General features: G+C 49.7%; 4 protein-coding genes across 4 annotated transcripts; 3 read left to right on the forward strand and 1 right to left on the reverse strand.

Annotated features, from left to right (window-relative positions):
* Positions 1–352: 352 nt before the first annotated feature.
* On the forward strand, positions 353–1507 carry AUEXF2481DRAFT_70690 (uncharacterized protein; the record flags this gene model as incomplete). The annotated part of the gene is made up of 1 exon (XM_013483956.1): positions 353–1507. The coding sequence occupies one exon, from the start codon at positions 353–355 to the stop codon at positions 1505–1507; it is 1155 nt and encodes a 384-aa protein (XP_013339410.1).
* A 1118-nt stretch (positions 1508–2625) lies between these two features.
* On the forward strand, positions 2626–4224 carry AUEXF2481DRAFT_70667 (uncharacterized protein; the record flags this gene model as incomplete). Its single annotated transcript, XM_013483951.1, has 2 exons — positions 2626–3891; positions 4018–4224. The coding sequence occupies 2 exons, from the start codon at positions 2626–2628 to the stop codon at positions 4222–4224; spliced, it is 1473 nt and encodes a 490-aa protein (XP_013339405.1).
* Positions 4225–4337: 113 nt separating this feature from the next.
* AUEXF2481DRAFT_83581 (uncharacterized protein) lies at positions 4338–6736 on the reverse strand (the record flags this gene model as incomplete). The annotated part of the gene is made up of 4 exons (XM_013483961.1): positions 4338–5606; positions 5653–6084; positions 6132–6580; positions 6634–6736. The coding sequence occupies 4 exons, from the start codon at positions 6734–6736 to the stop codon at positions 4338–4340; spliced, it is 2253 nt and encodes a 750-aa protein (XP_013339415.1).
* A 1388-nt stretch (positions 6737–8124) lies between these two features.
* AUEXF2481DRAFT_70706 (uncharacterized protein) lies at positions 8125–11085 on the forward strand (the record flags this gene model as incomplete). The annotated part of the gene is made up of 9 exons (XM_013483958.1): positions 8125–8411; positions 8466–8660; positions 8715–9299; positions 9349–9836; positions 9889–10044; positions 10127–10240; positions 10367–10427; positions 10479–10562; positions 10623–11085. 9 exons carry the CDS (start codon positions 8125–8127, stop codon positions 11083–11085), a joined length of 2433 nt encoding a protein of 810 aa, XP_013339412.1.
* Between the last annotated feature and the right edge of the window lie 236 nt (positions 11086–11321).

Here is an 11321-nt window from a genome sequence, read left to right on the forward strand (position 1 = left end):
CAATGTCACCACACACTCAGTCAACGTCGCATTCGACACATCGCTAGCGGATATCCAACCAACGCTCCTACTGGATAGTCAGACCGCAACTCCAGCATTGGTCAAACTGCAAGGGCGAGGTCACTCGCCAGTCGACTCAGACGTGGAGCACATCGTAAACCTTTACTACGCCAACTTCCATCCCGCTCATCCCGTTCTCCTTCCTCGACATATGTACGGACAGAACTATCCCTCATACCTTCGGCTTGTCGTTCGGTTCATTGGAAGCCACTACTCATCGTCCCATTCTGGAGACTCCTTGCGGGTACGAACAGCGATAGCTTTGAGCGATGAATCACAAAGAACAGCATTCATGGTTCAGGCTCGTCTGGTTTTCGCTATTGCAATACACGCTCGAGGTGAGGCGAATGAAGGGGTAGCGATGCTCCAGCTCGCAATCGACCTGGCGATTGACCTTGGTATGAACACCACGGTATTTGCCACATCGAATGCCAATTTATCTCCATGCCTTGCTGAGAGTTTTCGCCGAACATGGTGGGAGCTTTTTGTGGTGGAAGGTATCATGTCTGCTGTACATCGTCGACCAAGTATGAGGACCGCATCGGTCGTTTCAGGAGCGTTGCTACCCTGTGAGGATTTTACATACGCCGATGGGGCGTGCTTCTCGGGGAGTCCTTCACTATCCCAATTCTCTGATCGTCACTTTGCAGAAGAAGAAGTCGACTTCTCTTCATCTTGCTACCGCATCGAGGCAGTCCAGATTCTCTCGAGGGTCTTGTCAATTGCGAACGCCGAAGCACATCCGGACGAAGTGCAAGCAATCGATAACTCACTTGCCGCTTGGTCGCATTATGTCCCACCCGACAAGCGTGACCTCATCTCCAACTCTGGTGAAGTCGATGAGTTGTTGTTCCAAGCACATATGATCATTCACTGGGCAACAATCCTGCTACACATGCCCCGCAGTGAGCTTCTTTCCGTTCACCCTGCATCCGCAGATATCTTCTGTGCAAAAGGCGACAAACAGATGCCATCCACGGACACCAAGCATGCTCACGCAAGCAAAGCGACAGATGCTTCGAAAGAATTGTCAAATATGGCAGCTCTCCGCAGCCCAGTACAGAAACATACACCTTTCTTCATCTGTGCTCTGGTAATCGCATCGGTGGTACAACTCGCAGCATGTACTCTCCACAACTGCCGTTGCATGTATCAGCATCGCGATCGAATCACTCTTGTAGTTGGTCTGTTGAAGTCACTCAGCTTGCATTGGGCATGTGCTGGCTCTGTCCTTGTCAAAATCAAGAAGATTGCAGCCAAGGTACTGAAGTCAGATAATTGTACCATGACTGTCACTTCCACACAATGTGACAGCTGCACAGATAGCGGTCTTGGGACCAGCATCGGTGCTGAAGATGTGCCTTGGTTGGAGTTCTTTGATGATCCGACACTCATGTCTTTTGACAGGTTCGCACCTAGTCTTTCCTTTCCTGAGCAGAGCACATGACGACAATACCGGAGTTGACGCTGTTCGTCATTATATCATTCTTGACTATATATAGACTTGACTCGACTGAGACGTCGACCTATGATTCGCCGAATGCGCAATTTTTCTCATATTATAAGCGGCTCTAAGATCGACTTCTCCTTCGATCCTAGATCTTGGAGCCTCTGGTCATCCTGGCCCAAATCTGATGGCACAAAATCTTTGCCATGACCTTGCCAGTCATGTAGACGCAGCTTCCGATTTGAAATTGCAGGGCGCTGTTACAGGAGATGGTGATCAGAGAGAACTAGATCTTAGGATCCTCTTCCGGAGTCGTCATCCTCTCACAGAGAGCAGACACTCCTTAGGTTCCTCAGATATTTTTTGGGTTACAGATGATCATTAACCCGAGTCGCTTATTTGGAGCCTGTCTTGTCTGCATAACCTCGTAGCAAGGCAGACATTGAAGTACGCTTATCGATCGTATCGTGTCCGGTCAGTGATCAACTGACTATAAAGTGTCATGTATTGTTTCTAGTGTTTCTAGACTCATGTATTTGAGATCCAGAGATCTTGACTACGGGCGAGATATAGGCTAGTTCGCAAATATGTGTCCAAACTAGACGATTGATATACTACATTAGATATTTTCGCGACTCATTTCTCACTTTTGTTCCCCATCTGAATTCGGCCCTCTCACGGAAATGAGACGATATGTTTTGTGTTTAAATCCCATCAGCAGTGTGATCTGAGGGTCGAGCTCATCGAGTGCGAGAAACGATGGATTGCAAGAGAAAGGTGTACCTTGCTGGAGAGTCTTTCGAGAGCCGATTCTCACATTTGTTGCCTATTCGGGACTCGGGCCATCTCGGAGTCATCAGACCAAGGGCGTGCATCACGACGAGAGGCGGAAGGGTCCCGCGTGATCTCCAGAATATATAGTTCGCGTGTGGAGCACCTTCCCACGATAACAGGACAGCTTGATGCTCCTTCCACGTCGACTTGGCCTAAGCAAAATATTGAAGTTTGCGAGAGTGGCCAATATGAGCAGTCAATCCGTCTCCACTCGTGGACTCAATGGCAGCGGTAATGGCGAAGCGCGTACAGTCCGCGATGAACGTACCGTCCCGCCGATGGGCATGACGTCTGGACAATTCAACAGTGCAGCAACAGAGGCCATTCAGGATATCACAAACTACTACGACAACATTACCGACCGTCCCGTGCTCCCTTCTGTCGCTCCTGGTTACCTCGCCAAACTCCTACCTACATCACCACCAACGGAAGCTGAGAGTTGGGACAAGATCCGTGCCGACATGGAGTCCAAGATCATGCCCGGCATGACACACTGGCAGAGCCCTGACTTCATGGCCTTCTTTCCTGCCAGCAGTTCATATCCAGGCATGATGGGCGAACTTTGGTCGGCAGCATTGACTGTTCCTGCCTTCAACTGGCTCTGCTCGCCCGCCGTCACCGAACTCGAGACGGTCGTCATGGACTGGGTCGCCCAGATGCTTGCTCTACCTGAGTGCTTCCTTTCAAAAGGCAAAGGTGGTGGTGTCATCCAAGGATCGGCGTCCGAAGCCATCGTGACCTGCATGGTCGCTGCTCGGGAACGCTTTGTTACAAGGACTCTTATGAAGGACGACACCGTCCTCACAGAGGAGCAAAAGGAGGATCGATCGGCCGAGATCAGAAGTAAGCTGGTTGCACTGGCCACAAAACATACCCACAGCTCTACCCACAAGGGTGCGAATATCGCTGGCACGAGGTTCCGTAGCATCGACACCCAGCTGTCCAACGCTTTCGCCCTGCAAGGCCATGAATTGCGCGCCACTATCGAGAAGTTGAAGTCGCAAGGCCTGGAGCCATACTTCTTGACTGTCTCGCTCGGCACGACGAATACTTGCGCTGTGGACGATTTTGCTACTATCGCCGAAGTTAAAAAGGATTACCCAGACATCTGGATCCACGTTGATGCTGCGTACGCCGGTGTCGCTCTGGTGCTGCCAGAATACCAACACTACTGCAAACACTTTGCCTCCTTCGACTCCTTCGACACCAACATGCACAAGTGGCTGCTCACAAACTTCGATGCCTCTTGCTTATTCGTACAAAACCGTCGCGATCTGACTGATGCCTTGTCAATCACACCTGCATACCTCCGCAACGAATTTTCAGATCAAGGCTTGGTGACCGACTACCGTGACTGGCAAATCCCCTTGGGTCGCCGTTTCCGCGCCCTCAAGGTCTGGTTCGTCATCAGAACTTGGGGTGTCGAGGGTCTGAAAGCACATATTCAGCATCACCTGAAGCTTTCAGATCTTTTCAACAGCCTCGTTGGGTCTCGCAGCGATCTCTTCACCATCATCACACCACCAGCCTTCGCCCTCACAGTCCTCACTGTGAATCCATCACGCAAGCAGCTCGCGCCAAAGCCTGCCACCACAGCAGGAGAACCGGATGTTCAAGATACCGTGCCCTACCAAGATTCTCACCTCGCTGTCGTCCCTCAACAAGCTGATTCAAAGACGCTGGAAAAGGCAAACGCGAATACGAAAAAAGTGTATGAGATTATTGATCAGGGCAAGAAGGTCTTTTTGACAAGTTCGCTGGTTGGAGAAGCTTATGCTATTCGGGTTGTTAGTGCTAATCCATTGGCATCTGAGGAGGGGATTAGAAAGGTGTTTGGGCTTTTGGTGGAGGCCGCTGAGCAGGTGCTTGAGGACAAGGCATAGGAATGATATTGATAGACTATCCCTACTCAAAGCCTAGGATAAAATTACATAGATGCCTATACGACCCTCTTCTCATCATATGCCTATCACTTTCAGTCTGCGTGAGAAGTTCTCTAAATCCACTTTCTCTTGTCATTACCACCACTCGTTTCGCTGGACTTTTGCACCCCCTTCAACGCAACAATCAACTTCATCCCAGCCTCTCTAGTGCCCGTAACCTCCTTCCTCTGATTCCAAAACCTCTCTCCTTTCTCACTCTTATACTCACTTCTCACACACTCGACCTCCACAACCTCAGGACCAGGATACAGCGCCTGTTGCGTCTGTGTAGACGTAGAAGGCGCAGAACGTCGAGATCCGAGGTATGTGTGAGAAGCTTGAGGTAAAGATGTCCCAGCTAGTTCTTCGGAAAAGGTCTCGAGATAGCGTTTCCGTATCAAACGACGTGTTGCTTCTTCTTGTCTGACGGCTTCTGAGCCAATTTTGTCAAAGATGAAGTGAATCATCAATTTTGTGGCGAGATAGGCTTGTTCGGCGAGAAAGACAGTGAGCAGGAGTCTAGAAAGCCGTACTTGTGAGATGTCGCCACTATACATATGGACAAGAGCAGCGGTGGAAAGAGTACCGAGCCAAGTCAGAAATTCAAGGGCAGACACTAAAGGGCCAATGGAGTCAGATCGAATCGGAGGGGGACGTTGGCATTCGTTGATGAGTTTGAAAAAGTCGCCGCGGAGTTCGATCCAGTTGTTGATGAGAAAACCAAGAGGCATGAGTGGGTATGCGACACCGAACATTGTGAGATAGCCGAACTGAATACACATTTCCATCGTGTCCTCTTGTACGTCGTAGGGCGGGGCGGTAGCTTCTGCGCGCAGACGAGCTAAGAGGCTTTGCTCTTGAGGTGCATCTACGAGCAACGCTTTGGTGTACTCCGAGTGCATGCGCTGGTGCAGAGTGGTGACTTCTTGACCATCCTTGTATCTGCGATGAGCTTCCATCAAGTGTCTTTTCACATATGGCAGAACAAATTCCTCGCCAAAGTTGATGACTTGACCTGCCATGGACAGAGATATGACTTCTTCTTGCAAGCGGTGTGCATCCACACGGAAGTCCTTGGCTGAGATGTGAGACTGCCACGAGTCCGGTATCAAGTGTGGTAGGAGTTTCGGTCCGTATGGCACATAGACATAAGCGGTTAGGATCATCGGAAGGAATGACGTGATGAAGTTCAGAACAAAGGCCTTCTGAACCTGGGCCAGCTCGAACTCGTCATTTGTGCGATGATTCTCGTGTTCGGACAGACGTGCCGCAATGGACGTCAAAGTGCCAGTGACATATGGCAGAGACACTGCCAGGAGGATAATCGGAAGGTACTGCACAGCCTGGTCCATTAGTGAGCGCACAATAATACAAGAGCGTATGTCCTACCCAAAAGCCACTTAAATTGTTCCCAAACACGTCCGAGATAAGAGCCTCAGCCAAGAAGGTGACCACCAGGATTCCACCAAGTGCCGTGCTGGCCAGAACGGCAAACGGTATAAAGTACACCTGCCTCAACAAACGCTTGTGTGCTGGGAACATCTTCTGAACCTCACCAGTGATCGGGTCGATTTCTTGCTTTTCCCAAGTGTACTGGACACGGTTGACTTTGAGTGCGCCGACACCGTTGACGTTCCATCGGATGCTCAGATCGATCTCTCGTCTTTTCCACCATTCGACAAAGATGATGCTCCATAAGCAGACAGTCATTCCGAAAATCGCCGAGTATGGTGTTGAAACAATCCAGAAGAGTGTCCCAAGGACGGCAGGTAAGACAAGGAAGAGAGAGTATGCTTGTAAGAAGGCGAAGTAGAAGCCGACCTATGGGTGCGTCAGATGGTTTTGTGAAGATATGCCGACCCTCTTACCTTTTCCCCGAACAACGCTTTGATCTGATCCAGGTCTTCTACACCAAGGACAGTCTTGGCAGCTAGCTTCCTTAGAAGTTCTGTGTTCGCGATCCAAGCATGTGGTGAGAATGACGCTGTCACGTTCTCCCATTGTCCAAGATTTGCCGTGATTCCCGCACCGCCCTGCTCTTTCGTCCAAGTGACTAAGTGGAACACAGAGCGCATCTCCTCCGAAGGTGTATCGGCATCAACGATGGTGGCACTATCTCCCAAGGGTCGTGAGTGAACAATGCCAAAGAGCCAGTCCTTGACTCTTGAGCGATAGACCTCGTTGCCGAGCTGATTTCGAGGGACTCGAATAAGCACGAGTAGCGCAGTGCCATGCCCACGTCGGACTTCAGTCTCAAGCCCAAAGGCTTCAATGTCCCGTATCAGAGTCTCGTACTTGTCGATCGCGTGGTGAAGCTCTGGAGAGGACTCAGCGAGACACATTTACCTGTACAAGACAGCCTCGACTTACCTGTATCCCCAAAGTCGTAGAGAACCACCCAGTCGATCTCAAAGTCCTCGTCACTGTCGTTGTCCGTATGATCACTGAAGAGTTGGCTTCTCTTACACTGCATGGTAGCGAGTCTCCTGTTTAGATGAGGAATTTCGTCTCAGAAACCCGCAAATGTTTCTCTACAATCTTGTGGCCTGTGTGCCAGACGTCCACGTAACATTTTGCTGCCAAGCATGACCTCCGATATGTCCGTAGAGTCTTCTCCGTTCTACCCATGCCGCCGCGTGGATACGGGGATTCTGCTCAATCGAATCGTTCGAACACCTGGAGTAAAGAGATTGGCGTGGCTTGGCGTTGACGAGTATGCCGACAGCCGCGTTCGCTGACCTGACGATGACCAACAGGCGTCAAAGGAGGGAGGAGATTTGAGACTCGTGGTGTTGTGTTGTGCATGTATGATTAGAGATCCGACGAGAATCAAAGCAATGATAAAAGCGAAAAAGGATGACGAGTCTCCAGCTCGACCTACCGGCTGTATTGATCAACTCGATATGGCTCTACATGTGACCCGTCCTATACTCAGACGAGCGTGTCGTGTTTGATTGTACGCATGAGCCAGACTCTTAAGGAACATGGATGCGAAGTGTGCGGACATTCGACAGGTGTTGGTGTTCAAACTTCAGAGCTATCTCACATCGATGTTGCAATGGAGCCAAAGCTCAAGAATTCCACGAAGGCAGGGACGTCACAACCAGACTTTTGGCCATATACTTGGCGGGATGATCAAAGGCTTCAATAGGTAGTGGCAGACGTGATAGTGGCAGTCACATTTCTTTTGTACTACACCATATTGTCTGTGCGTCCATGGACGAGTTACACAGCCACCCCCAACTTCTGCCATCAAGGAACTCTCGAACGCGTTGGTCGGCCACGACATATTTCACGAGTTGCGACAAGTCTAGGAGCCACCCACACGCGCGAGACAGCACGACCTACCGCTGGTGGTGAGATCTTCTGCAGGCTCTACTTTCTCCACGCAGGATCAGCACACACGCTGTTATCGCTCCAACCCATTTGCCTAGAAAGGCATTATATATGAGAAACGGGTCCTTCATCGTCAGCCAAGCGTCGTTAAGCTCTTTAAGCTTCGCTACCATTGACTTCTGTGATCCTTACTCGGGCCGACATCCATCACCACACGGCTCGTCATTGATGAACAAGACATCAATCTTCTCATGAAGTAACGCCGAGCGCGAGGTCAGAACCATCCACGACTTAGAAGGATTCCGAGGCATATAAGTTTACATCCCTATTCAACGTTTTGTTGCTTAGCTGCTGGTCATTGATGTGGCTTCCAATATGCACGCGGTTGGGAGAGGAAGAAAACAGCATCCTTGCAAGAACCAAATATAACTTCACGTCATTTCAAGCGTTTTTCCTGACAGCTCTCGCATCTTGATGGCAGCCGAGCCCAGACAGCGACCTGGCTTCTCCCGAACCGATACTGACATGACCTCGGAGATAGAGTCTGGTGTAAGGGAGAACAGTCGAATAACACCTCCTAATGGCATTGGGGTCCATGCAGAAGACACCAAAGCTCGGTCCTCGAGCGAAAGTATCAGAGAACTTCCTTCATATCAAAGCAGCGACAGTTTAAGTCTTGAGGAACGTACCACTAGAGATTATGTTGCCGAAGAGCACAAAATTGTCGAGACCGCAGAGGATATTGTCCATCAGGTTCTCAGCGTCGAAGACGATCATACGCTCAATCCATGGACCTTTCGCATGCTTTCCTTGTGAGTATATCATGGCTTTGTGGCTACCTCATGACAGCACTGACAATCGCCAAGAGGACTCGGACTGTCTATCTTCGCCTCTGTGCTCCAGGAGATCTTCTACTTCAAGCCACAGACAATCTTCGTCTCGAGCGTGTTCTTATGTGTCATTGCGTATGTGCTTGGTGAGACCATGGCCAAAATTCTGCCCAGTAAGGGTGTCATTGGAAGCTACCTCAATCCCCATCCTTTCAATATGAAGGAGCATGCGTACGTATGAGAAGTGTGACTTTTGACTGCCTACAATGCGCTGACTAGCTACAGCGCTATTACGCTAATGGCTTCCGCGGCTGGGCAAGCTGCCTTGTCGACCGAGGTACTTGCAGCACAGGAACTCTGGTATGGCGGATATCCGAGTAAGACCCTCGGCGTCTTCATTACATTATCAAGTCAACTCATCGGCTATGGCATCGCGGGTCTCCTCAGAGAAGTACTCGTATATCCTACTAGAATGCTGTGGCCAAGCAACCTGCCAGTCTCTACTCTGCTGGAGAGTCTCCACAAAGACAAAATCGGGGCGAGACAGAAGATGAAGTTCTTCTACATCATGTTCATCGCGATATTCGTCTGGGAGCTATTTCCGGAGTACCTCTTTCCAGTATTGGAGGGAGTCTCGATCTTCTGTCTCGCCAATCAGAAGAACATAGTATTTACTAATCTGTTCGGCGGGGCTAGTGGCAACGAAGGACTTGGTTTTCTCAGTCTCTGCTTCGATTGGCAATACATTGCTTCGCTTGGCAGCCCACTCTGGTTACCGTTAGAGACACTGGCTAACGCTTTTGTTGGCTACATTGGTTGCATTGCACTGTTCATAGGTCTCTACTACGGCAATCTCTGGCGTGCGCAAGAGTAAGTTCTGTCTCTTGACCACTTCATGCAGATGCTTACACGATTTCAGCTTCCCGTTCTTGGCACAAGTTTTGTTTACTGGCGAGAGTAATGGCACTTTCTATGATGTGTACAACCAGTCACTCATCTTGAACTCGAAGATGGAGATTGACCCGGCGCTGCTCGATGCTCAAGGCCTACCTCATTTCTCTGCAACTTACATTGGCTTTCTCATCACGTCAAATATGGGATTTACTGCTACCTTCATTCATATGCTTCTATGGAACTTCGACGATATCAAAGCTGGATGGACTTGGGCCAAACTAAGCAACCTTCGGAAAATGTTTGAGCTTCGGACCTACAAATTTTGGCAGAACCAAGAATCACCCGAAGATCGCCTAGCCAGGAAAGAGGCAGATCCCAGTCTCGATCCTCACTATAAGCTTATGCTTCGTAACCTCTATCCAGAGACTCCATTATGGTGGTGGGGTGCCGTTGTGGTCATATCCTGGGCAGTTGGACTCGGTTGTCTCTACGGCATGGACTCGACGCTTCCTTGTGGGTCAAAGCAAATATCACGCAGAAGTCTAGTATGCTGACAAATGTATAGGGTGGGGTTTCTTATTGTCGACCGCCCTAACATTTATATTCGTTTTGTTCTTTGGCGCTCAAATGGGCATCACTGGGTTTGGGTTCAATCTTCAGCCCATGTGTCAGATGCTTGCTGGCTATATGTTCAAAGGTCGTCCTCTAGCTAACATGGTAAGTCAGAGATAGACTGTATTTCGAAGGAAGCTGCTAACCACTTCCTGAGTAGTATTTCTCTGTGAGTGAATGGACTATTGCAGCTCTTCCTCCCAGTATGCTAATAACCTCGTTGTGTTTCAGCTACAATGCTTTAATGCAGGCGCAGGTTCTGGCCAGCGATTTGAAACTTGCGCAGTTCATGCACTTAGCGCCCAGTAAGTGCTTCCACAAGGACCGAAGCTCGAAGGAGATACAAAATTCAGCGGGAAAGAGAACAAAAGAAACAAGAGCTTCTAGTTAATCGATTGCTGCAAGAGCACCATGACTGATTTACTTCCTAGAAACGACCTTTTTCTGCCAGATTTGTGGGTGTCTAGTGGGCGCGCTGTTCAACTATGTCATGTATGGTAGATGGTTGTCCCAGCTAATACCTCTTGCTGACTCAACGCACAGGATGATCTCTATCGTTGATAATCAGGCTCCTATTCTCAAATCTATACAGGGTAGTAATATTTGGAGCGGACAAAGCGTCCAGCAGTGAGTGGCAACCCTAACGCGCGCCGAGACTATCTCACTCATAGCTTCCAGGTTCAATAGTCTCGCCATCGCCTGGTCCATGCCCGCCGAGCTTTTCTCCATCGGCGGCAAATACGAATGGGTTACCATTTCTCTCCTTGTGGGCGTCATTGTTCCCATACCCTTCTGGCTGGCCTACCGATACACCAAACGCCCCTTCTTCAAGTACATGAATCTATCCATCATCTTGTGGTACATGGGTCTCTTATGTGTCGGTATCAATGCCAGTATCACCATGTCCTTTATCATTGGCTTCTTCTCCCAGTGGTACTTGCGTCGACGCTACCCTGAGCTGTTTGTCAAGTACAACTACACTGCTAGTGCAGCACTCGATGGTGGCACTCAAGTTCTGGTCTTTATCTTGACATTTGCAGTATTTGGTGGAAATGGCAAGAGCAGACCTTTTCCTACCTGGGCTGGCAATCCGGATACTACAAAGCACAACTTGGACTACTGCATGGTCAATCCTGCGACATCGAGCTGAGTGACGATGCTGGCTGTATCTACAAACTCCCGTCTCTGCTATCATGTCATGGGTTGCGGCATCAGCATCAATTATCGACGTTCATACGCAACCATTCATGAGTACCACTGGTCTTGTGTTGACCGTTGGTCTTGACCTGCTTGACTCGAACTCGCAAACCTCGAGGTACTGATGTGGACCCAAAAAGCTGCATGGTAGAAGCACAACATCTGGCGCCGCGAACTGTCTTGGGCTGC

Source organism: Aureobasidium subglaciale (assembly GCF_000721755.1).
Source record: "Aureobasidium subglaciale EXF-2481 unplaced genomic scaffold scaffold_35, whole genome shotgun sequence".
NCBI classification, from domain to species: domain Eukaryota; kingdom Fungi; phylum Ascomycota; class Dothideomycetes; order Dothideales; family Saccotheciaceae; genus Aureobasidium; species Aureobasidium subglaciale.